At 37.5% G+C, this 26,185-nt stretch overlaps 1 protein-coding gene and 1 long non-coding RNA gene across 5 annotated transcripts in view; one reads left to right on the forward strand and one right to left on the reverse strand.

Annotated features, from left to right (window-relative positions):
- The window catches only part of ALCAM (activated leukocyte cell adhesion molecule), a 116,333-nt gene that overhangs the window by 87,991 nt on the left and 2,157 nt on the right, over positions 1 to 26,185 (forward strand). Inside the window, exons 4-16 of one of the 2 annotated variants that reach the window (XM_035315065.1) lie at positions 1,470 to 1,534; positions 1,924 to 2,011; positions 2,832 to 3,014; positions 7,164 to 7,291; positions 9,043 to 9,172; positions 14,139 to 14,251; positions 15,129 to 15,264; positions 15,341 to 15,474; positions 16,698 to 16,830; positions 17,559 to 17,597; positions 17,920 to 18,037; positions 19,987 to 20,043; positions 25,041 to 25,157. In XM_035315065.1, the coding sequence (XP_035170956.1) occupies positions 1,470 to 1,534; positions 1,924 to 2,011; positions 2,832 to 3,014; positions 7,164 to 7,291; positions 9,043 to 9,172; positions 14,139 to 14,251; positions 15,129 to 15,264; positions 15,341 to 15,474; positions 16,698 to 16,830; positions 17,559 to 17,597; positions 17,920 to 18,037; positions 19,987 to 20,043; positions 25,041 to 25,128 (1,412 nt within the window). In that variant the 3' untranslated portion in view covers positions 25,129 to 25,157. The remainder of the gene's footprint in view (positions 1 to 1,469; positions 1,535 to 1,923; positions 2,012 to 2,831; positions 3,015 to 7,163; positions 7,292 to 9,042; positions 9,173 to 14,138; positions 14,252 to 15,128; positions 15,265 to 15,340; positions 15,475 to 16,697; positions 16,831 to 17,558; positions 17,598 to 17,919; positions 18,038 to 19,986; positions 20,044 to 25,040; positions 25,158 to 26,185) is intronic. The other variant, XM_035315066.1, reaches the window with a different exon arrangement.
- Positions 17,510 to 25,404, reverse strand: LOC118160396. 3 transcript variants are annotated; one of them, XR_004747461.1, is made up of 7 exons: positions 25,261 to 25,404; positions 23,026 to 24,164; positions 22,255 to 22,353; positions 21,935 to 22,083; positions 21,312 to 21,386; positions 19,968 to 20,035; positions 17,510 to 18,019 (listed from the first exon to the last, which is right to left on the reverse strand). It is a non-coding gene; the product is annotated as an uncharacterized LOC118160396 (long non-coding RNA). The 3 variants fall into 3 exon arrangements; XR_004747459.1 differs by lacking the exon at positions 25,261 to 25,404 and having other exon boundaries at positions 17,770 to 18,019; positions 23,026 to 25,047; XR_004747460.1 differs by lacking the exons at positions 22,255 to 22,353; positions 25,261 to 25,404 and having other exon boundaries at positions 17,770 to 18,019; positions 23,026 to 25,047.

Here is a 26,185-nt window from a genome sequence, read left to right on the forward strand (position 1 = left end):
ATTTGCTTGAATTGACATGAAAATGCTTTGTCCTTGGCAGGTTCTCACAGAAATAGGTTTACCTTTTTCCTTTTTAACTAACAAAAGAAATAAACATGCACGTGGCTTTAAAAAATACATTTTACTCTGTTAGTCCTTTGAAGAAGTGATGGGTTAGTGCATAGCTTCCACTGTTTCTTTTGTTTGTTTTTTTTTTGTTTTCTTTCCTTTGCCACAAGGAAGTTCTTTGAGAATGTCAGATAAATAGCTTCTTTATTGCCTTTCATTTCCTTTTTGAGCTTTTCTTCCAAGCTTCCAAGTCTTCCAAGCAAAGAGTATCTGTGCATTTGTGTACATACACACATATACACATGCACACTAGGCAAGTGAATTCTTGGGGAAACACGTAAGTTTGAAGTCTCTACCACAACAGGAGCAGTACACCTGCAGATGAGTAGCTTCACCAGGGTTTTGAAATTCTGGAAAGCTGGCATGGAGTTCACTGGGGATGGGAATGCTGGCAGTACTTCAAAGGGAGCTTGATTTGGGGAAAAAGATTCTGTAAGCTGGTGTGGTTACAGATGTGTCAGTCTGTAGAAGTATATAATGCATATACTTATTTAAGTAATACAGCTAGAGCGCAAAGACTTCTTTGACTGTACAAACATTGATTTATTTTTCCCCCTCAGTCCTCCCCACTTTTTTTAGAAATTGTGGAAAAAACTGCCTCTTCTGGAGATAAGAATTTGCATTCCAGGCTTCAGGCCAAACTATTTTAACAGACAACTTATGTAGTCTCTAGAAAGTGCTTTTTTATGATGGAAATGCTGATAGATCCTCCACTTTGGCAAGCTAAGAGGTCCATCTACCATTTAAAAAGTTAATAAGACGACACATTGGCACTGAAGAAAAAGTTTATTTTTTTTTAAGAGAGTCATAAGCAACTTAGAATTAGTTAAAGTAATTACACCTACTTTTGTCGCCTGAATTTCCTAAATGCAACAATACCCACTAGGAAAAATAAGCATTAAAAGAATGATCCAGTTGAATTTGTTCCTTTATAAAGTTGCAGCTCAGCTACAGTAATATCCATAGTAAAGCTGCTTTAATGTTGCTGTGTATTTTGTACCACTGGTTCCTTCTCCAGCATATGTGTCACATAAATTAGGTACAACAGAGCAGGTTTTCTCCTCCCAGGGTACTGAACAGTCTGCCTGGATAAAATTTATATTATCAGGAAGCATGGAATTCATTATGGAAAGTATGACACATTTTAAGGTAGTGTTTTTTCCTCCTCTCCAGTCCATTTGCTGATATTGGGGTAGAAGTATCTCTTTCCTTTTTTAATGGCAAAATATAGTCAAGACTATAGCAGCACAGGTTGTTCGAGTTAGTCTTAAAGTTCACACATCTTCTGGTAATGTTGGCTTTTTCAAAAAAAAACTGTTTGTTCTTCTGACACTAATGCTTTTATCCTATTTATGTTTTAGAACAACCTTCTCAACCAGAAATCTTGCATCAAGCAGACTTCTTAGAAACAGAGAAGCTAAAAATGGTAAGAACAGCATTATCCCTCAAAGTTACGTGCCTAAAGGCTGCCCAAAGTTCCTTTGCAGTTGAGATGGAGAGAGGTGATGGAATGAGGCTGAGAGAGGGTGCATGTGCATTTGTGCCTGTGGGAGATTGCCTTGTGTAGGCAGACTGAGCAGAGTGCTTCTCTCAACAATACCCTAATAGCCCTGCAAGCAGGGTCCGTCATGATCTTAGACCCATAACCGAACCCTGTTCCATATTGTACCTAAACTCTGATGGGATTTGTCCTATTTAAATATGTATGTATTTGGGGTTAAGCATTTGAACTGCCTAGAAGTTGTTACCCTAAGTGAAAACAGATCTATTAAAACAGTGTAGAAAAACGGCTACTAATTCCTGTCTGTTTTGCAGCTTGGAGAGTGCATTGCAAGAGATAGTTATCCTGAAGGCAACATTACGTGGTACAAAAACGGGAAAGTTTTGCAGCCTGTGGAAGAAGGTATATTTCACTAATGGACACTGTTCCTGTAAACTCTCAGTTTATGGGAATTGCTCTATTTTAGTCTAAAGTACTGTTCCTTTGAGGAAAATGACTCATTTGGAAATGTGAAACTGGAAGGAAGCTTCTCAGATACCTCTCAGAGCACCAAGCTATGCCATATAATCTCTCTATGTCAAGTTCCAGCTTAAAAAAAGTGTGGGGAGAAAGGTTGCCTTTGTTAATGCTATTGCCAAGCCATTCTTGAACCTATGTAGCTGGTAGAAACTGATCTAACTTTCAGCTTTGTATACAGTATTAACTGTCTCAATTTTACACCTGTCCAATACTTTGTTTGGACATAGTCATAGACTCCTTATGCAAGTATTTATTCTCCAGGATATTTAGGAAGAACACATTGTTGTTGTTGTTGTTCTTTCCTTTTTTGCCTTTCAACTTTGATTCAAATTTTGATCAGGCCAATATTTTAGCTTCCTTAAAACAGGGAATGGTTACAATGCTAAATTATAAATGTGATCTTAAAAATTGGTTTTGCCAGCATTTTTGAGGCCTTCTTAATAAGCTGAGATTTGTATTCAAAATAATTGAAAACTAGTTTTCTGTTTTGATTTAAAAATATACAGTATATTAGGAATATGTTGCTGATAGAATGTTCCTAGTAAATATCAGTGGCGATACTGAAGGAAAACTCTTTGTGTAGTCTGTTGGGTAATTTGTCATGTTGCTTGTGTGTTTGCAGCCTGATAACTATAAATAGAGAAAAGGCAAGCAAGATGTATCTGCAGTAGGAAGTGTGAGTGAAACAATATTTCCTTTTCAGTTGTGGTCATAAATTTGCAAAAGACTGTGGACAAATCAACTGGACTCTTCACCATGACATCATCTCTTCAGTACATGCCAACAAAGGAAGATGCAAATGCTAAATTTACTTGTAGTGTGACATATTTTGGACCATCTGGCCAGAAAACGATACAGTCTGATCCAGTTGTCTTCGATGTTCACTGTAAGTTATTAAAAAGCATCTATTGCTCTATGAAGTCTTCCTCGGGGAAAAAAACATGAAAAATCTGAGATAGTTTACAAAATTACAGACATTGCTATTTGACTATCAAGGCGGTATTCTTAAAGCTGTTTTGAAGGTCGGAGTATAATGTCTGTATGATTTTTATTTATCTTAAGATGTACCTGAGTTTTCTTTCTATTTAATAGTAGAATACTGACTATTAAGGCTAGATTGGCTAGAGGAAAGGGATAACCACAAACATTTACTGTGAAATGCTTTTTTTTCAGAACTTTAGCGAAGATAGGGGGTAATTAAAATGATCTGTGTCCCCTGAAATAAGCAATTAATACACTGTATAATTTTTAATACACTGAAATGCTTTTCGCTTTTGCAAAGGAGAGTCAGCACCAAGCAGCTAATGCCGGTAGACTACCTTGCACGAAATGTAGTAGCTTCTCTACAGCTGTAAGACGCTGATATTTACATTTAAAATGTGGCATTTGAGTACTGGTAGACTTCTAATTTTAAAGTAGAGAATGTGTGTGAATAATTACTTCCAGCTGGGCTAAGTCCCAAAGCAACTTCCTTACTATGTTATTGGAGATCGTAATTCTCCTTTGAATAAAGAAAACAAACTGTTGGCAAGGAAAGGTCAGAGAAGGTACTAGCAGTGTGGGAGGGTGAAAGAGGCATTTCAGGGTCTTGTAAAGTGACACTTGTGAAAGACTGTAGAAGGCAGCGTGTTGTAACAGAATGAAGAGAAGCAAGGATAAGCAATATATCCGGTCAAGTGTTGTTTCTTTGTGCACTTTAGGTAATACCGCAGCTTATAAAGTCCCCATTTTAAAAACAATGAGGTCTAAATGTATGGTCCAGATGTGCAATAGGACCTTAGCATACGTTGTCTAACAACCCTAGGACCTTAGTATACATTGTCTAACAACCCTGTAATCCAGTTGAATATGAAGAAAATGAGTAATGCACGCAGGATTTCTGCAGCCAGGAGTTGTGCTCCATTGGCTTGAAAACAGAAGTCCTGGACTTGAAGTGGCAAGGTATTTTCTATCTTGCCTTCCAATAATACCTTTGGCTTTAGAGTAAAAGGTTGCCCAATTTCCTTTTTGCATATCTTCATTTGCAGTAACTTCAATTCCATACTCTGCTCAAATGCATCTCCAAAAGAATTTCTGAAACTTTTTATTAACAGACATCCAGAGCTTCAACAGATGGATTTCTTGATGGATGTTACTTGAGGATAATGATGTCTGATTTGGTTTTGTTTTTAAATTTGGTTCAGTGATCCTAATTAGTTTCTTTCTCAATAAATGTGATTTTTTTTTTTTAATCTTTCAACTGTAATGAAGATGAAAAAAAAATGCCAGATTCCCACCTCTAAGAAATGAAAGTCTGTCTTTCAGCCTTAACTTTTTTTTTTTTTTCAGATTGGCTGTTAAATTATCATGTTTTGAGTCTCTGAAACAAGTTGCAAAAATCATAAAATAGACCTGCTGTTCACTCTGATATCCAGTGAGATTCCTTGTATCTTACCTGTTTATCACAAAGAAATGGGGAAAGCACACTTAATGCCTATATGAGATTTTTTTAAAAGACATATCTGTTTAGTCAGAATCTAAGAAATGTTTTACTGTTTGTATTAGCTCAGGGTTAGTGCTATCTCCAGTACTTAAGTGTTTAATAGCCAGTTGAACCCCTTGAAGCAGCCAGCCACAGTAACAGTGCGAGAAGAAAAGTGAATGAGCTCCTGCAGAGTTTGGTGCTAGATGGAGAAAGGTAACTCAGCCAGAAGTAAACAGTGCTTAACTATGGGCTCTGACTTGCAGCTGTAGCCAGCAAGCTACAGAGAGTAGCATGAGTAATACAAGAGAACTGGCACTGGCCAATTAAATCATGTCTGATTGTATCTAAATTATCTAGGCTCTGGATATGTTAGGTTCTGCTCAGAGTTAATCAATGTAAAAAGATAACGTTAGTCAGGCAAACTTTCCAATCATGCCCTCTTGTTAACTGTCTGTCTTGCTATAAATGAACTCCTTTCCATAAGAGATTAGAGTTAAAGGTGATTTTTACTCATGGTGCCTCCAGCAGCTATGTTTTTGTTAAAATTACACTGAATGACGTCAGTTGTGGGTATGGTGGGTCTGGGACAGTGGCATTCATTCACTAAATACCCTTCATTCACTAAATTCACCCTTTGGTGCCTGTTTCCAGAATTTTGCTCTTGCAAAAAGCAGACACAAAGCCTCTGGTTTACAGAAGCACAAGGTGACATGGAGCAAGCCAGGGATATGTGCAAGACATGCCTTTACCAAGCTGCTCCTGCTCACTAATGAAGGCAGGGAAGCGCGTTGCCGAGTGCTGCTTAGCATGAGTATTGCACTAAACATTGTCACTGTATTGCCTTCCTCAGAAGGGTGACCTGTTCACCTTAAAGAACAATTTAATTAGCCTTCTGGTATTTACTTCTGTAGAATTTTTTTATTTTTTTTTACAGTTTAGAGAATGAGATTAAAACTTTGCTCCCAGCTGATGGCAGTGCACAGAAGGGTAACATATGTCTAGAGGAAAGACTGGTGGTTTGCAGAAGTGTCACTCTTAACTGTGTCCACTTTTAATCCCATCCTGTTTGTCTCGGTAGGGAAAAAAGTTCCAAACTAAAAGTCCTGAAGGTCTTGCTCAGTATAATTCTTCCCTTTTTAGTCCCGAAACAAAGCCTAAGCAACTCTAGCTATACTTTACAATAACTTTCTCATATTGGGTCCCCTTTACATAAACTTGACAGAGGGGGAGACAAGTTCTGCAGCAGGCTAGCTCAACAGCCAGCCCCCGAAACTGTTTTTTTGGCCAGAAGCTGCCAAGAGGTGTGCATGTGATTCATGGCCAGCTACTTACCGATGCCTGTTGCGTACTGCACCACCAGCAGTGCTGGACTTCCCTTCCCTCAGTGGGCAAAGTTGTGCTTCAGCACTGAAGGTGTTGAGGACAATGTTTGGATGCGGAAGGGGAGCCAAAGGCATTGCATCTGAAGGAGGGAGGATGTGGCCTTTTGAAGTCTGGTACCACTCTTCCTATGAAGAGATGAGAAGCCATGCTAAGGCTCCGGGTCATCGAGAGGGTACAACAGACTGCAGGTCCTGTTATTGAGAAATCCCACAGCAGAAGACGGACATGATGAATGCCTTAAGGGTTGGAAGGGCTGTAGAGCCCATGCTTTGCTAAACACACACAATCAACTGTCAGGCAAGGGTTTCTCTGCTGTCTAGGTTTTTTTTGGGTGTCTAATAAGGGGCACTGCACTGTGTCTTAATGCAAGACTGGCATCCTTGGTGGAATTTTATTTATTCATTGAAATTAAAGCAGTGAGAGTTATCTGCCCATATTATTTACTTTAATTTTGTTCATTTTACTCTGTTTTTGAAAAATTATATTTAGGCTTCTACTTAGGAAGAATAACATCTATTAAAGTATACTCTGTCTTTGCCTTAAAAAAATGACTGAAATAAAATGTAAGTTATAGTTCAACTTCACTGAACATGACAGAAGTATGTTACATTTACAGTTCTGTTGACTATGTTAAGGGTCCTATTATGTTCACGAAATTCATCTTTCTGAAAGCTTGTAGTGATCAGCATATAGAACAGGCTCAATAGAGTTGCTTAGTTCATATTTCTTCCTTCTTAATGGAAGAAAGCTATTATCTAATACTAACGCAAGGCATTGAGAGCCTCTGTTGTTTTTCTGATTGCTGGAGTCCTCCAAACAGCAAGCTTCACAGAGGACAAGTTAATCCCTCATAATGAAATCATGCTATGAAACTGTTCATACTGATCAGGGTTGTTTTTTTTTCTTATAAGCTTTTGACACAGTTGTAGTCATTCCTATTTCTGTTATAGGGTATTTTGGTGAAGAAAAATGAATTGTTGTATCATAGGGCTTCTTTGCAGTTACTTCAATTGGCAAAAATATGGGAGGCGCGATTAACTTCAGTTCTTCTATAAAAAGATTAACACGCGCGAACACCTTCACCTGTTTGATGATAAAATTGTGTACTCTTTGGCTGTGAAAAACCTGTGCATAGTGCTACTGTGTATTTTTTGTGGGAGCTGTTAAATGTCTATGTTGTTTTCACAGATCCAACAGAGAAGGTGACTATTCGAGTGCTGTCACAAAGTAGTACCATTAAAGAAGGTGATAATGTCACCCTGGAGTGCTCAGGGAATGGCAACCCTCCTCCACAGGAGTTCCTGTTTTACATTCCAGTAAGTCCATCCTTGCTGTCACTGCCTGGTGAAATATTCCTTATCATTCCTTCCTACAGACATTGATGCAATGTCAGCGTATACGTGACTTTATAACAAATGAAGGAAGGAATTTGTTGCAACTAAAGTGAAAAATAGACATCAGCCATTACATCAGATTCTCTGAGAATGCCTTGCCAACTCAGGCCAAATATTTTAAAGAACCTCTCCATTCCCCCACCCCACCCAAAGTTTGGGGGGGATTGGACTTACTAAATATTGCCAGTCTTCATTTTACGTTATTATATATTTTGATAAAAAGCAGTTTTGGCAAAAGCAATTTAGCATCTTGAATAAAACCATCTCATTTGCTGTCATAACGGACAAAGATTCAGCAGTGAAAGTACAGGAAATTAATTCAGCTTTTTTTTTTTTTTTTTTGACTTCCACAGATTAATCTTTGTGCAATTTCTTTTATTTATGTATTTATTAATTAAACTGTATGGTGGCATACCAACACAAAAAAGAACCAGTGTGACAGCACAGGAGAAAGTGTAGAACAAATCTGTCAAATGCATAAGATAAAAATTGAGAAAGATAAAGGCTTTGATTCTGTTAATCTTCTTAGTATTGGTGAAATCCACAGACAGATGTGGCTTTGTATTCTAAGATTCCTACCTTCTTCCTGTGTCCTGCTTCTCTCTTTTATTTTATGTCCTGTTTTTGTTCATATTGCAGTAGCGAGCAGAGCTGAACATGGGAGAGGCCAAAAGCGGTGGCATGCTTTTAAGTATTTCAAAAACTGCATGTGTAGCCCTTTGAACATAATCCTCTTTTGCTTTGGACTCCTGGCATGTTCGAATTGCTGAAGAGTAGCAAGGGAAACTAGGAGCTGAAGTCTTCTTCAGCCCTTTAGGTTCAGTGAGTCATCCTAGGAATTCAGTGTATGCCAGGGAAGAAGTGCATGGTGTCTCTCTTTGCTCTGGGATCTCAGTGAGCAAGCTAAACACCCCAGTTTGTCTGATCTTCAGTCTCCCTGCTACCTGATATTAACCCTCTCTCTTAAGGGGAGCTGGGACTGGTGATTCCTTTGCAAGACTCACTCATGGGTATCGTGACAAACCTGGTAAATCTCCTTCTGTATTAAGATATAAATTAGGCTTTCATTCTGTGTGTGTTTCAAAGCTGCTCAGTCAGTGAGTTATTACCAGGTGGAAACTGGGCAATGGGAAAATGTTGCTTTCTGGCTAATTCAAAACACCAATTTTCCTAGGTAACTGCATGCTAAGGTAGTTAGCATGCAGTCTAGCAGGCTGAGTACCCTGATGTGGATAGAGCGAGGCTCGTTTGTGCTGTTGGAAAATGTGTAATACAGTACTCTTTATGACTTCTTTTTCTTAACTGAGCATACCATTTTAGTTACAGATTTAAAAATGATTTGTTTTGCTGTTGGGATTTCTCCAACACTTACTAGTAGCCCATTTTAGTCTTTGTTTTCCTCTTTCATCTTACTGCTGAACTTTCAGATTTTCTAAACTAGTCATTCAGTTAAGAATTAAGTTTTTAATTGTAATTTTTCTTTGAAAAAAAAACAACAACTCTACAGTCATGCAGTAAATAATAAGTGCTGTTAATAGGTAACTACACTTCTGTGGTACTGTATCTAAACATATTTTGATTTATCTCAGGATCCTTATAATTAAAAAAAAATCAACAAAAAATGATGTTTTTAACAGGCCCATATACAATAAATGTTTTATTTCCATCCACAGGGAGAAACAGAAGGTATAAGAAGCTCAGATACTTATGTAATGGCAGATGTGAGACGAAATGCAACAGGAGAATACAAGTGCTCTCTGACTGACAAAAGCATGATGGACACCACCACCATCACTGTGCACTGTAAGTCCTTGCATTTTGTACTCATAGCTAGGATATAAAACCTATCTTGCACTTCCTGGGATGGTCTCTGTCTGCTTTACTTAAGGAGATCAGTCCAGTTAATGTACAGAACTGAATGATGTTGCTTGGTTGAATTATTTGAAGTAGTGTTAGGTACTTAGGTACTTTCTCTCTTTTTTTTTTTTTTTTTTTTTTTTTTTTAAATAATAATAAAAAAACTTTAACATCTCTGTTTGAAAACCTTAACTTTCTCAATTCACTGGCAGAGATAGATTTTCATTTTATGTAACCATCGTTTGTTATATGATATTCTTGCACTGTTGTGTTCAGTGAAAATTCTGTTATGTTTCACTCGTGTGAACATATATATGGTAAATTATTCTGCTCCAGCTGTGAATTAGAATGTACTAAGACACACAAGTTGGCCTACACTGAAGGTTATTCTTTGTAGTCAAATTCACGTTAGTCTAACATCTTTTCATCTTATCTTGATGAGGCTAACACATAAGGAGAAGAAACTTAGGTATTCATTTTGTTTATATATATATTTAAAAAAAAAATAAAAAAATGTTCTTTTAAGTTTTCACAGAAACATGAGAGCTTGGTAAATTTGCTTTAGCTGGATACTAGAATTTTTTCTCCCACTTCATCAGCACCGCTTTATAAGCAATCTTTGAACTGGTTGAACCTTGAAGCAAACAGTTTAATGGTTGCTTTTAATTTTCTCTCTATGGAAGAAAACAAAAGCGGGGCCTCTTTCAAACTTTGCCATACTATCACAGTGTGTGAAATGAAAATCAGTTCAATGGCACTAGGTTTCCCTAGGGAACACTTGTGGTGTCTAGTCTTCCCAGTAGCATAAATACCTTTAGTAGTTTACGGGTTCAGAGGGACATAATGGATACTGAACTTTAAATGCTCCCACAGTAGTTGTATACTTCACATAGAAAGAAAAAAAAATGACATAGAAAAATACACAACTCTAGGCAGAAAATGAATACTTAGATTTATTTTTCCTCTTAACTGTGAGGCTAGGTCAGAGTGTTTCAAGTTCAGAATTTATGTACTTGCATAAGAAGTTTGAAAACTCTGGCATTTCTGTCTGCTGCCTCTCTGCCTCATTCCTGAGTTGCCTCTGTTCTCCTCTTTGAGGGTTTTTTACAGCTTTAGAAGACCCAGCACAGACTGGAGGAAACCTGCTTTGTCCGTAGCAAGTGAGATGGCTGCTTTCTCAAGTGCCTTCCACTTGAATGAGATCTGTCAGATCTTCTTGGCCAGGAAATGCTTAATGCAGTACTGGCAGCAGGTGGAGGGTGCCATGCAGTCCACCCAGTTCCATTCAGTGAGTGCACAGGGAAATTTCTCAAGCTGCAGATAAATTTCTGAGATCACAGGAGAATCTCCTGTTATATCTGCTTATATAACCTTCTCATTTCATTGCTTGTCTTGATCTACCATACACTATCGTGTATATTCTTACTACACCTGCTGATACTTGGTTCCTGCTGTAAGTTACACTGTCACGACTTCATTCAGTTTGCTTTCATGCTGGTGTCTCTGTCCCTTCCTAAACCAACTTTATTCTTTCGTTAGGTACGGTTTACAAGATTGACTGTGTGTTATTGAACACAGTATTGCAAGGGTTGTTTGATTACATGGTGCTTCATTGTTTCTTAGGTGACATATTTTCATTCTGCTACGACAAAGCTGTAACTGTATACTCTTTTTTGACTACTTCAGCTCCAGTTTATCTGTAACAAGCCAGTTTTCCTTTCTCTGCTATTTTGTGTGCATGTCAGAAGAGTTCTACTGTATGAGAGAAGCATATATTTTCTTGGCAGTCTTGCCAGTGTTGGCAGCTAGTGCAGCTACTCAGAACTCATAGATCCGATCTAGTGCCCCGCTTCCTTGTTTTACTTAGGGTTTGTTACGTGTTTCTTAAACACCTCTACCTGCAATAAAGCCTTTGTTTAAGTGAGACACAGTGGCCTGGAATAGTTCTGTAATTCCTGAGTGCCCAGACCTTTGTGCCTGTGAGACAGATCTCTCTTCAAGCTACTTCAGCGTCTTGCTTTATGCTGATCTAAAGCATTTCTGCAGCATGCTTTCTTGTAAGGGGAACTCCAGTGAAAAAGTCATAAAAACCATATATGCTTTATAACATACATATCCTTCTTTCAGTTGCTTACTTTGTTAATTTGTCAGCATAACCCTCTATTTTGGGCGCTTTCTGCTTCTAATGTACTTATAAATTTTTGTTTTTAGATCTTAATTTTTTATGACTTCATTTTTTTTTTCTTCTTTGAAATAATACACATTAATTCCTATTAAACCCTATTTTCCTCCCTCTTTTTCTTTATTGCTTACATTTTCTCATATGGATGAATATTTATGTCTTCATAGAAGACAGTGTTACACTGAAAAAGCGTTCATTCTGAGTCAGGGCTTTTCATTTCCTCACTTCTGATTTTGTCACCTCAGATTTTTGATTTTCATTAAAAACAGAAAAAGCAGGCAGTACAATAAACTTTCCTTACATTTGTGAATCCATTTGTAGCTATTTGTTACATTTCCACCATAGGCCTTGTTCCCGTCATGATTTTATTAAGCAGTGTAAATACACGAGTTCCTTTCAGTGTGTAGGTAGAGAAAGCTCCCTGCTGGTATTCAAATACATCAGCACATTATATAGTCCTTAAATATTTTTGTAGCAAAATATTCTGGCTCAATACCAAGGTCTTTTTTTTTTTTTTTTCCAAGAGGAATGTAAATTATGAGATTCACGGAAAGCAGAACATTGACATAAAAGCATCTGAGTTACCCATCGTATTTAGGGAAATACTATATTCATAAAGCAAGCTTTACGCAGGTGGGAGGGAGAAAAGAAAGAAATCAAATTGCTCTATGGATTGTTCCTAAAGAGAATCCTATGCTAAATAGTAAGTTAACTCTATGTTTGCCTTAAAAAATAACCTTAAAAAAAATAGTGCTCTGAGCTATGCAGTTCATCTCTGACACTGTAAATATTCCTGAACATCTAGAATAACTAAGACCTTTGTGTGAGAAGGATTCTAGTCTCAGAATCTTTTACGAGAAGTGGGGCAGTTGGGGTTCACAGGGGTCCTACCCTGGAGGAGGACTGGTTTGAAAGATTGCATTGGACTCAGTGTCAGTCTTGCCTAAGCTGATGGCCAAAAATTTAATGAGTTTCTGCTTTCTGTGATGTGTGTGATAGGATGATCTGTGATCTCTTGGATTTGAGGTGCTATCTTGCTTCAAAGAATGAAAGGCTTTAGTAGATGTTGAAGGAGAGTCATCCTGAGGGGGGGAGGGGGGGAATCTTAGTTTTTTCTTCAGCCAACCCTCTGCCTTGGTAGTATGTGCTTAAGAGGAACCGCACAAGAAGAAACACATCTCATGCACTGTATGATGAACTACAATTGCTTACTAGCTGAGTGTTGGATTTTTTTTTTCTTTTTTTCCTCCTCCTTTTATCCTTGTGAAAGCAATGGTAAAATCTGGAGTATCTTGTTAGTTTGCTTGGGTTTGCTAGTTTGGGGAAGTAAGGGGACAAAGGACAAAACGTCCCTATAGGAATAAAGAAACAAACAAAATGCCATTTTTTCCCTTGGTAAGATCTTTGCTCCACTCATGCATAGATGGAAGTACAGTTCTTGTGACCTCTCAGACTAGTCATTAGACTTGTAACACAGATAATAATGCACACTAATAGTACAGGATGGACCCTAGCCTCTCCCTGAAGTTCTGCTTTTAATTATAATGGTGTTCCCAGGGCAACCACTGAATGAAGCTGGTAGTTAAGATCACTGTTTTGTTAAGGAAAACTCACTGTTTTCTCTTTCCCCTTTCCTTTACCCACTGTGATGTTGCCTCAAGCTTTTTATTTCCTCAGCTTAAAAGCCAAAAGGATGTTCTGAAGTCCTTTTCTAGCAAGTATAATAATCATGATGAAATCATGTATGCTTGCCACTTGAGCTACAGAGTGTGTGTGCGCATCTGTGATAGTTATTTGACCAGGCAACTTGGCTCACACTGTGAGAGGAGAAGCAGAATAGAGGTTTAGCTTGGCAAACTCTGCTTTTCTTTCAGTGTCAGATTTTCCTGAAAAAAGAATCGCTAGCTTGCTAAATCCATATACTAAGAAAAATCTAGAGCAGTGTTTCCTGATCTTTCTATTACTGGGTCTCACCCTGCCTAGTGTCAAGCACAGCTAACACTGACTGCAATTTCCCTGAAGCCCGAACAGATTACAGAAAGCTTAGACTCTGAGTTACACATAAATGGCTTTTTAAGTTACAAATGAAAACAAAAGAAACCAAAGTGCTTCATGTGTGGCTGCTCAACAATATAATTGAGACCCGTTGTCCCCTCAGTGAGTACTGGGTCTCATGCAAACTGTGTTGACCATCCTCGTCTTCTCCTTATGCTCAGGTAAAAATCAACTTGTTTTATCAGATTTCAGAGAGCTACCCTTTGAACTCATATCCACCTCTTCACATTTTTATAACTAACTGTTTAGATTTATCTGTCTCCACCTGCACGAGTTCCCCCCTGAAAATACATTCCTACCGGGCCAAAACCACAACTCCCTCACAGCACTCTGTGCTTCCCCTATCAAGAAACACATAGTGCTATGCTCAGTACTCCTTCAGCTTCTTATACCTCCTCTGTCATGCTTTCAGTAGTACAGGGTGGAAAAAAAATATATCAATTTGTTGATTAGTAATTTTAACTTTTCCTTTTAGCCAGCAAAAACAAGGATATTCTGCAATTTCAGACTAATTGTCTTCTCTCTTACTTCTGGGTTGGATTTAGATTTTATTAAACAAATTAAATCTTGAATTTAATGAGTACAATGAGTTGCATTTTTCTTTTCATGGTGTGCTTTTGGAATGGACCAGGCATTCCAAGTTTACCATTTTGACAAATGTTCTTTCTATCCCAGATCTGGATTTGCAGCTTACTCCTAGTGGAGAAGTCACAAAACAGATTGGAGAGGCCCTGCCTGTGTCATGCACAATTTCTTCTAGTAGAAATGCAACTGTGCTTTGGATTAAGGTCAGTAATTTATCTACTTCATACTTCATCTGTGTATTCACACCTTCATATTACTGCCGCTACTTTAATGTTTTGAAAGGATGGAAATCATTTTAATTTGTCTTTTTAAAGAATATTGTTAAAATGAGTTTTATATGCATTGCTAAAATAAGAGATACTGCTTCAAGTTGATGACTAAACATTAGTTACTGTAATTATTGTCTCTGTTTTCAAATGGAGAGGAGTAATGACCACTACAATACAAATACAATTTTACAGAAATGGTCTAATACAGGCTCTTCTAGAATCAGGTCCCATTATGGAGAAAGTCCATTTGGAGGAATTTGAATTTATTAATCATTTTTTCAAAGACAAGCTTGGTCTAACAAACCTAGTAGAAAGGCAAGGCAGGTTGAGAGATTGGATGTTGGCCTGTGTTTTTTTTAGTGACTGGTTGAAAACAGTAGCTCTTGTAGATGGCAGGTTTAAATTACACATATACTGATGGAAACTGAAAATGATGATACCTAAGATTGTTTAGTAGCATATGCTGAGCTCATAAGCCTTTATCCTCAAGGAGAGTTCTCATTTGTCTTGACTTGTACCACTACTGTTTTTGACCATCCTACTGGCAAAGCTCAAAACTAGCAGTGATCTCATTTACACCCTTGATTTGAAAGTGAAATTGTTCAAGAAGAAAAGTGGTTTATATAAACCTCCAGTAGCTTCCACTTTTCCTGCTGTGATGTTGTAGTTACTAATGGGAGACCAGCTGAAGAGTACTACTGTTATCTACCAAACCATGTGAAAAATTCTGTTAATACTAGTCACTTTTGTAATTTAGAGGTGAATGTATTCTGAATTGGAGTTCACAAAGATTAATTCCTCACTTTATCAGGACAATACCAGAATGCAAACAAGTCCATCATTCTCAAGTCTGCAGTATCAAGATGCCGGAAACTACATCTGTGAAACTACTCTACAGGAGGTTGAAGGGTTAAAGAAAAGAAAGACACTTAAACTTATTGTGGAAGGTAAGAGAGCAGGATAGCTATGGTTATTAATTGTTCTGTTCAAACAAAGTACTTAAGTATAATATTTTTCTTCTAGGAAAACCTCAAATCAAAATGACGAAGAAAACCAACACAAATAAAATGTCTAAAACAATTGTCTGCCATGTGGAAGGTTTTCCCAAACCAGCAGTGCAATGGACAGTCACTGGCAGTGGAAGCATCATAAATAAAGCAAGTACCTTTCTTACTACTTTATTCATTAAATGATAGGGGTACAATCTAAGGGCAAGAAAAAATTTCTAGGTTGTGAGATTGAAGAAACTCAGTCAATTTTATTTATCTAAGAGAAGGAGGGTTAAATGATATTGCATACTTTGTGGATGGTAGCTACATGTATGATTTCTGACAATAAAGAGCTATTGAATATAGCAGGTGAAGGTAAAATAGTTCAGTTAGCTACAAGGTTAAGCTGGAAGAAGAAAGAAAAGGTTACAAATGAATTGTGCATTTTTAAGCGAGGGTATTTAGTCATTTTATCTGGATAATGTGGTGACTTCGCCATTGCACAACGAATTTACAAATAATAATGGAACTATAGAATTTGTTAGAGAGCAGGTACTTGATGTAGGAATTAACTGGGTGAAATTTTAAAAGAACAAATCTGAAAGTATGTGCACTATAGTTCCTTATGGGCTTCGCAGTTTTTATCCTAATTTTTATAGATCTTTATAGATTATATATTATATACAGTTTATAGATTTCATTACTTCATTTGGCTTTGCTTTAGTCCTAGGGAATTACACATGACTGTCAAAGTTCGTCCATTTACTTGCAGCTTTAGGTTAGGAATTGTGTTGTCTATAAAATTAATTGAAAATATATTTTTTTCTGGACACTATTGAAGTAAGAATGATGTTCAGGAACTTTAAGGAACAACTTCATATCCTCATTACAGCACAGGTACCACTAAATATAGATAGCTTGCCAAAATGATTCTTAGAGTGGAAGTCGGAGAGTAGAAATCTTACAGTGTTTATTCCCCTTATAAAGGTGTGAATGAGAAGGAGCAAGATGGAGAGAAATGAGAAGTCTGGTTTGGGGCTTTTCCTTAAAGAATTTTGTCACTTGGAATTTTTTTTAACTAGTTGAAAGAAATGAAAGCAAATACAGAATGTGGCCAACTTTATCAAAAATGCATCCTTATCAGTGGTCTTATAGTACATGCTATGCAAGGTGTAGATATAACTGGATATCTTGAGCAAAGTGTTTTCTTGCAAATAGTCATGTTACCATGTAATAAAATCATGAATTATTTTTATTGGTGTTATTTGGAAAATTGAAATATTAGTTGATCGTTATTTCATTATGAACATTTTCATGGTGTAATACAGGTAATGCATTTATTGTTCTTTGCAGTTTTCAAGGATACTAATCTTCATTTTTTACCTTTTCAGACAGAGGAGACCAAATATGTTAATGGAAAATTTTCCAGTAAAATTGTAATTGCTCCTGAGGAAAACGTGACTTTAACTTGCATTGCAGAAAATCAGCTAGAAAGAACCGTGACCTCTTTGAATGTCTCTGCTAGTGAGTACCTTCTAAAGATCATTTCCTTAAAATTTAGTTTTACATAAAGTACCTGCACTTCACACTCAAATCAAGAGTAGGTGAGCACGGTAATGTTGATACTAAGATAGATATTTAGCCTTTTTGTTGTAAAAGGCAAGCAATTGCACATACGGCCTGGTTTAGTAGTACATAGAATTTATTGGTAGTTTTCTGGATGAAGTCTCTTAGCCAAGGAAGTCATGAAGATTAGCTATATCATGTATGCACATATTATATATTATTACAAAATAATATTACAAAATAATATTACAAAATAATATTATAACAGTAGTACAAAACAATATACATTTTGTATGCATAAAATATCATTTACAAAAGACAAAAGTCTTTATTACTACATAATCGTCTGTTAGTCCCTAAATTCCAATTTATCATTACTGGGACGACTTGATTCTGAATGTCAGTTTTCAGTGATGAAATGGGGTGAGAAGCTACTATTTATGAAAAAGGAGCACAGAAACATAGTCAGAAATATTTCTGTGATTAATATTACAGTTTTTGAGTAAGATTCTTCAACTGGATACATTATAGTTACAAAACAATGACTTCTGCTCAAAGATAAATTATCTCATTGGGCAAATACTGCATTAAGTTTCAGCGTTTCTGTCAGTGCTGTTAATAGACAATTAAAGGTAAATTTCAGGTATAACACATTTTATCATTAATTTTAACATTTCTCATTTCAGTAAGTATTCCAGAATATGATGAGCCAGAGGATAGAAATGGTATGTATGGCTTTCCATTTCCATAACCCTTTCTATTTATTTTCTCAGTTTAAGACCTATGTAGTCTCACCGAACAATTTCCACAGCCCCTTGGACTTGAAGTAGCTAGTGCCACGATTGACTAAGAATATGACTTCCGTGAAATTTTAAGTGTTTTTTTTTTTTTTTTTTAACCTTATTTTTAAGAACAATGCTTACTTTTTTTTTTTTTTCATTTTGACATTCTGACTCCTTTTCTTGTTTCTGATGGCAATGCTTTAGAAATGGTGTAACACTTTTCTTTATCATAGGTCACCTCATTATTTTTTCTTCTTTGCTTCAGATGACAATAGCGAAAAGGTTAATGACCAGGCAAAGCTAATAGTGGGCATTGTAGTTGGTCTTCTGCTGGTTGCCCTGGTTGCTGGCGTTGTCTACTGGCTCTATGTGAAGAAATCAAAGTAAGAATTTAAGAAAAAAATTATATTACATTTTAAAAAATAATCAGAAATGTATATTTACCTGTTTTCCTTTTGGGAGCATTCCAGTAGTCTGAATGGGGACAAGTTGTTAGTAGGTGCATTTAACAGAGAAAGGAAACTCGATGCCAACTCTTGTTGGCATGCCCTAATGCTTAACTAGACATGTCTCTTGGAGGTGGGACTCCATGACTTTCCTAAACAGTCATCTGTAATGAGGCTCTGTTTCCTGACAGCCAAGCCTGAGCTGATTCTTGCATTTAAATATAGTACCTGTTACTTAACTGTGGGGTGTTACCCTGTGTGGCTTTACTGATACTAGAAACTGTCCTCACTTAAAGGTGGGGTAACTGTTCTGCTTTTTACAAAGTAGACTAAAGTACAAAATAAGTCTGAATTATCTTAGGGAGGAAAAAGGTCCGTAATCCATTTGCTCACATATACTTTGAGATATATGAAGTAAGATTGATAAAGATAGACCTTTTGTTGCTGAAAAGCTAGAAACCCTCATCAAAATCAATATGTTTTAGCCATCCTCAGCAAATACAGGATTTGCGAATGAGGCCTGCTTGGCTTTCAAGTTTCTTTATTATCTCACAGTCTCGCTTTGAGATCATCCAGTTTATTTTCTAAAACAAAACCATGTTTCTCCATCTTTTTAAAGATGGTGATGACTATATGCCGTTTGGCCTTATCACCATATATCTGTCTCTAGGGAGAACTTATGACAGGATTGGTGTCTTAAGAGTTCCTTACAACTATTTTTTGACAAGGGAGATTAAAGAAGTTATAAGTAAAAATCAGTATGGGTATACAAACAATTTTATAATTCTTTTTTATGACATTTCATTAAAATTAGCTCAAATGAGTTCTAGAATATACCAGAGGAATTTTACTATGAACAAATGTTTCATTGATATGAAAGTACAACAAGGAATTCTCCATCTGCTTGTATTAGAAAATGCTATTTTTTGAGGTATTTCATAAGGATTTTACTCCAGACATAGCTGAGTGGGTTTTGGAAGTTCTGCAAATAGAGAAATGCTGTAAATGACCCAAGCACAGAACCACATTTGGATGTTTAAAGGGAGAAACTAAACTAAAGGGAGAGCTATTTTTTGCAAACCTTAAGCTTCTGGTTAGATATTAAAAAGTACTAACAACATTGAGGTGCTTCTCCCATATTTTGCTACTCTTTAATAACGTCCAGAACAATTTTCTTTCATCTGTTTTGCATATGAGAATGTATAATCATAAAACTGTGCATTGATTGAGATCGTTTTTTTTTTCTTGCAACAAGTGGTTTGGGAACAAGGAGGGCAGAGAATTACAGTTATATCATTAGGAAGTGTGGGGAAAGCTAATGAGAAACTTAGAATATAGGATGTTCTTTGGTGAAATATGCTCATGATTTAAGGTAGCTTTTTCATCTTCGAAGACAGGATACGTTATATTCTAAACAGACAACGCTTTTCATTGTGCTCAATTTCTCTTCTATAAGCTTTGAGTAAATATTAGAGCTGGAATTATTTAAAAGGTTTACTGGAAACAAACTAAAAAAATGCTTTATAGTTAAATAATGGTCTTTATATTTGATATAATGTTACCAGCCTCTGAAACTATTAATAACTGATGCATCGTCAGTGACAATCTCATGTTCTAAGCATATATTTAAGTTGATCTGTGATCATTCTCCCTAACGTCTGAATGCCATGCTTGCATGAGCAAGCAGAGTGTCAGTGTCTATTCTGACAAAGTTTTCAGCACAAATTGTAGTCTAGAAATAGGAGTGGCACTTGCAAAGAGCACCTAACAACTTCAGACACAACCTGTGTCTAATCACAACCCTCCGTCTCCATAGAGGCCAACAGTTAGTAGTTATTTTTTAACCCACCCTTGAACAGTAACTCACCTGATCTCTATCCCCAAAGAGACGCCAAAGGAAAGTCTGAGAAGGCAGCAGCACAGAACTTTCCAAGTCTGCCGAGGCAAGAAAAACATTACTTTTTTCATTATTGGTGTTGTGGTTTGTATAATCTTCTATTGTCTTGTCATCCACACGAAGTAGGAATTATACTTGTAGCCTTGGAATATATTCACAATAAATCACTTATATAGTTATTCACTGCCTCAGCTCCACTTGATGCAAAAGCTGATTATTGCCACATATTCTTTTCACTATGAATATTATCCCATAAATCAGGCACTCATCTGTATTCCATATCCTACAACCAGCCTCCTCTTGCATTAAGAGTTAAGGCTACCGATCCCTGCATGCTATGTTTCTCCTTCATCTGAGCAGAAGGCCAAACACTTGTTTTCTATAGCTGTCTCCTTTTTCCAAAAGGATATTTTAAACTAATTTGCACTGAACGGAGTATAATTAAACACTTTAGAATCTTACTAAAATGTGAACGATTCTAGGACAGCCATCTTCAGTAAATCCTTCTTACACAAAATTTTAATCTTGCCACATACAGCTGAGAGTACTATACAAATAAAAGGTTTAGAAAGAAAACATAGCACGCAAAGCCCTGTATTCCTGTTCTCTAGGCATGGAAGTGTTGCATGTAGATTGAATATTTTTCCCATTTTTGCTCCTTGGGCTGGGAGGTGCACAGATCTCCTCTCACGCGAGGCTAGACCATGGTGTAAGTAGTTTAAAATGGGCAGATTGAAGCACAGAAGCAATCTTAAGATTGTACATGCTCAGAACACAACAAACTATTGAAATTCTTCTTAGAACACAGTAATCAGCATTACTGATACTTTATAGGAAATTAGCACATGAAACCAAACATGGCAGGCCAAATCTATAGGAAACTTGCTTATGTTTTCAATGCGACTAGCATTTGCATTATTTTTCATGAAATGTGCCTTCCACAGAACAGACCAAGTTACAAACATCTCTGGACGTGTCAGTTAACGTCACAAAACGTCTGTAAATTCAAAAATAGAATTCAGAAAGTATTCACTCATGTCTTGATCATTAGAATGGTTTTCTAATGTGTCTTCTTTTTTCCTACTGATAGACATTTGAACATAATTGTAGGAGTCAGAAGGCAAGATGGGGGTAAATGGAAAGAGATAGCAAATATTTCCATGTTCAGTTGTATAATACTCTCAGCTCCTAGAAAATCTCTTGCAGCTTTGCAGTTCAGTGTCTGAACATGCCTTTCAGAAGTATTGCAAACATTAATGAAAGTCACGTCTCTTGCTTCAACACCCAGAGCTACATCTATGTGGATTCTCTTACCTGTCATTATCGCAAGTTGATAACAGGACAAAAGGTGTTGCAAATTTTCTTCTGAAATGGAACTGAGGGTGAGGCCTAGACTTGTGAGATAAGACGAAATGAGGAATTAAATCCCAAGGATAATTTTTGTGTAATCTGTATGCAGTGTATATTTACTCTAAAGCAGGCAAATCAGGAGAGATGGAAAAAAAAAGTCTGTATGTTAAAAACAATGTTATCAGCAGTATCTAAACAAAATACATGAAAAAATGGCCCCTCGACACGCACACAAAAGAAAACTAAAAACCTCACTTTGGTACTACTTACAGAGAGATTTTGATTAGGATTCCCTCAGGATAATTATTTTCCTGAAGAGCAAGCACAGATAAATGTAAAACATGAGTCATAATTTTAGCAAGAACTTGGAATGATCTGTTTTACAAATGAATTTATCTGTTTTACAAATGAATTTAAAAGGGAAAAAAAAAAGCCGCCACCAAAAAAAAAAAAACACGCTGAGAGATGTAAGCAAACTCGTATTCATACAACCAGCTTTTCACTCTTCAGAACAGTATGGCCCGAGTATACTAAGGTGGGGGCTTTGTAGATCACAGATCTGTGTATCATGTTGTGCATGAGCTCACCTGGGCAAAGTAGGCTGTCTTGTCCTTTTCGGCAAATCCTCTGCAATATTTGAGTCCATTTAGACAGAGTTGCCCAGCTGCTCAGATACCGTGAGGAAGCCTCTCATCTCTCGAGTTGCAAGTGGAGCAAGTTGACAGTAGTCAATGCACTAAAAAAGTAAGGAACAACAGTTGTTGAATATTAAACTGGCAAAGGACCATTTGGCCTGTGTCTCAAGTCACCTCAGGAAGTGACAGAAAGTGAGTTTAGAGCCCTTTCTCTCTTAGAAGCCCAGGCCACATCTGTCGAGCCCTAAGGATTGGTGCCATGCCAGGGTCACCTGTTCCTCTGATGTTGGCACCACACTGCCAATGGATCGCCTGGCTGCGGCTCAGCCCAATTTTCTCTTCTGGCTTTTAATAGCACTATTTAGATAGCACTAAAAAAAATAAAAAAATAAAAATGTTTTGTGCTGAGGCGGTGAATCTGCCTACGTAACAGTATTTGTGGAACAAAATGAAAAAGTCAGCAAGATCACTGAGCTACTAGAATTAAACTTTGTATTTCAGTCTCAAGCACTCAGAATCTAAATCCATCTGGTTTTCAGACAGGAAAAACTGCTGCTGCTCTCATTTTAAACAAGCAGTATATACCATACTCTATGATACAGAGGTCAGGGTGACCTACCTCTTTCAAAGTGAGAGCACTGCTTTTCAGCTCTCTGTTCTCACCCATTTTGGCTTTAGGAAAATAGAGATGACATTTAGTGAGGGGAACTCCACAGCTTCACTGAATGCAGAACTAGAATAGAACACCTGAAAAATAAAACTTGATAGCAGTGCAGGATCTCCCAGTTTTAGTCATTGAACCATTTTAGTGTGATCAAAAAACAGTAATGCCAGTTAGTTACAGTTCCCTCTGTCATTAAGTGTCAGGTCATTTGAGATCCAGTATACTTTGGGCACGCTAAAACTCCTGATAAGAAGCCAAAAAAAGGATCATGCTGAGCCACATGTCCATCAAGCCCATTACTTGTCTGCCAGAGCAGACATAAGCAGTTACATAAAGTGGTGAGAGAACAGGGCGGACAAGCATGATGCTGCTTTCTCACCTCCGACTCACGTCAGCTCAGGTAATTGCCCAAGTCCAGATTCTTTCAGTTTTTCATCTCCTTGCCTGCTGTCTCCTCTCCAATTTTGTAAGACTTATGTATGGAAAAGGCCATGCCAAGCCAGATTCTGTGCTCTACCTGAAACAAAAATATTTTTTACATTTTAATTTAAAAAGTTAAAAAAATATACATTTTTTTTAGTTAAGGGATTTATGTGTTTGCTTGGGTGTTTTTTGTTTTTTACTAGGATTAAAGTGATTTGTGAAAGGTTATTAAGAACACAGGAGAAGATTAATCTCTACCAAAGCATTGAATTTTCTTTTTCATTGCATCTTAAATCCTTCCCTTCTGTGCACGTAATGCATTTCAGGTTTTGAAATACCAGAAGAAGGTAGAAAGTTTATAATACAATGGAAATTTGCCACTACAAAGCAAGTTACTTTGGGTTATAAACTCAGCATTTTTACAATTAGATTTGCCTGTGACAAGCAGTAGTTTGGATCTGTGCAGTAAGTGGTTTTTACAGCAAAACGGGTTCTGCACAGACACCTACCTTCCTGTCAGCCGCGCAAACATGACAGAGGCAGTAAGAGGTAAACACAACTTGGAAACATTTAAAGTTCAAACCACTTAGGAAGTAACCTACTCCAAAATCTTCTCGGTTTTGGAGCGGTCCCATTCTGTGCAACCCATGGCATGTGGAGCCCACAGTCAGGTGCCCCGCTAGTGCTCCCCATCACACACACATCCTCTGGTCAGGGGAGCAGCATCCAGCAGATGCCCAGAGGTGCTGAGGGGCAGGGATATTTGCACCCCTCAGAAGCTCTTCCTAGATAAGGCCTCGGTGGCACTCTCTGAATGGTCCCTTTCAAGGCTCCTTCAGCTCAGGGCACGCTCATTGCTCAGCCCCAGCTAGCAGCCTTTGCTCAGATGGAGGACGTGCACAGAAACACTCTGCTAGCAAAAACTGAGATCAGCAGTTTTGTGAGGTACATACCTGCATGGTGTCGGCGTGACATGTCACACTATCTCGCTAACCTGTGTCTTCATTGTATTTCGCAAGTCAGTGTCACTACAGATCTCTACCCTGAGGCAAGGGTGAGCATATGCATGAATCTGTCACAACAGATGTTACTTTTCTGTAGGGGAAACAAATTATCCATAGAGAAAATGCCTATACCATAATCTGCTTTGACACGAGGGATTTATTTTGTCCCACTCAAACACATTTGCCCATTTACATTTTAAAAATCATGGCCTTCAAAATGTTATCACAGCACTACAGGAATCTTTCACCTTGGCAGACAGTGAGGCTTCTCACACACTAAATGAATGGCTTAGTGGTTTTATTGTGCTAAGCCAGACTAAGCACTTAACTCATTAATTCATCTCCACTACTTCTATTAAAGACAACCTGCTATTTTAAATGAGGCATACCTCTTTTCTCCCCCTCAAACATTTGCACGGTCTCTTCTTTACCCAAACCTTGTCAGTCATAGCTAGCACAGATCTGGAAGACGGAACATTTTTTTTCAGTGCTGCCTGAATTTTCATTAATTTCTTCCCAGTTAAAGAGCTGCTGTTTGGCACAGGCTCTGAAAGGCAATTACTATGAGTACACAAAAGATTGCTATGTTGATCAAGATACCTTAGCCACACTTGTAACGTTTGGAGTACGCCTTAAAGCAAACTCTTGTTTATTGAAACAAGCTACACAATTAATTTGTCAAGATACATGGATCTGCACAACTGGTTTAACCTTAGTAAATGTTTGCTAGCTCAGAATAATTCTGGATTTCTGAAGAAGTAAAGCATACATACACAGGCCTGCTGCAGTACGGCAGTGGGGAAACTGGTGCTATTGGTCTGTTTACAAACATATGCAAGCCTATTGCTCTGCTCCAAACAGAACTGTAAGAATTTCCTGTTTCACTGGGAGGGGAAGAGCAGCATCGTTAATGTATGGAACAAAGCGCTGCAGACATACAAAAATAAACTTGTTTTTTTCATTTTAGGACAGCATCAAAACATGTAGACAAAGATCTTGGAAATATAGAAGAAAACAAAAAACTAGAAGAAAACAATCATAAATCTGAGACTTAAGAGACAAAATGCGTCAGTCATCATTCCAGGTAGGCTTTTCATATTGCTACATATAACAGCTGTTTGACCATCACTTCTCTCTAGCAATCTGTGTTTAGCAATCACAGGGGTAGCTTGGAGGCTGTCGCTTACCTTTCAGAGGCTGGGAAGTGGAGTGGTTGTTGACTGTGGTAGTACTGGGACAGACTCAAGCCCCTGGCCAGTTACGGATTTGTACCTGCATACACACACCTTAAAGAAGCCAAATATTTAGACCTAAGTTAGCACTTGGTTTTATTTTAATTCATGCACTTAGGGAAATGAAAATTATAATTTGTATAATATAGCACTGTGGTATATACATACACATACCTCTGTGTGTGTGAAAAGGATGCTTAGGTACTATTCAGCAGATTTTGAGTTACAACTTCCAATGTTCTCAGGAGCCTTCTTCCCCTACTGGAAGCCATAGGTTTTGGTAGGCTTTATTCATCATGGCTGTGAGAGGCCTGAATCTTTTCTAAGAATAAAACTATTATTTTATTCAAGATCTCACATCCTGATATGGCTATCGATATGATCTTGGAACGAGACATTGTATATTAAGCTAGTAACAATGCAACAGGTATAAAAGTTTCCCCAACTGGGATCTGTATAAAATAAACGGTATAAAAACCAGGTAGATGCGGAGTTCTGTCCGAAGTTTCTGGGGCACTACAGAGCACCAACAGCACCACCCAGTGTTCACATTCATATACACCACTGCTGCCTACACGCATGCCACTGCAGCATCTCTCTGCTTAGTACTCACAGTAGGGGGTTTAGGACATTTTTCTGAGCACCTGGAGTCATTGGTGGTAGTGCAGGAGTGTGGAAACCAGCTAACCCTATTGAGCTTTCTTCAATAAATCATCAACTGGTCTTAAAAATGGGACTAGTAAGGGTTCAGTGGTGCTGCCTTGGGAGTTCCTCAACAGGAAAGCCACTGAGGGCCCTCATTTCCAGTGGCTGTAAGTAGATAGCACTGGATACCTTCTCTGGCTACTAGGGTTTTAAATTATATAGCAGAGTTGTCGTG

The sequence above is a fragment of the Oxyura jamaicensis genome, chromosome 1, assembly GCF_011077185.1.
Source record: "Oxyura jamaicensis isolate SHBP4307 breed ruddy duck chromosome 1, BPBGC_Ojam_1.0, whole genome shotgun sequence".
NCBI lineage: Eukaryota > Metazoa > Chordata > Aves > Anseriformes > Anatidae > Oxyura > Oxyura jamaicensis.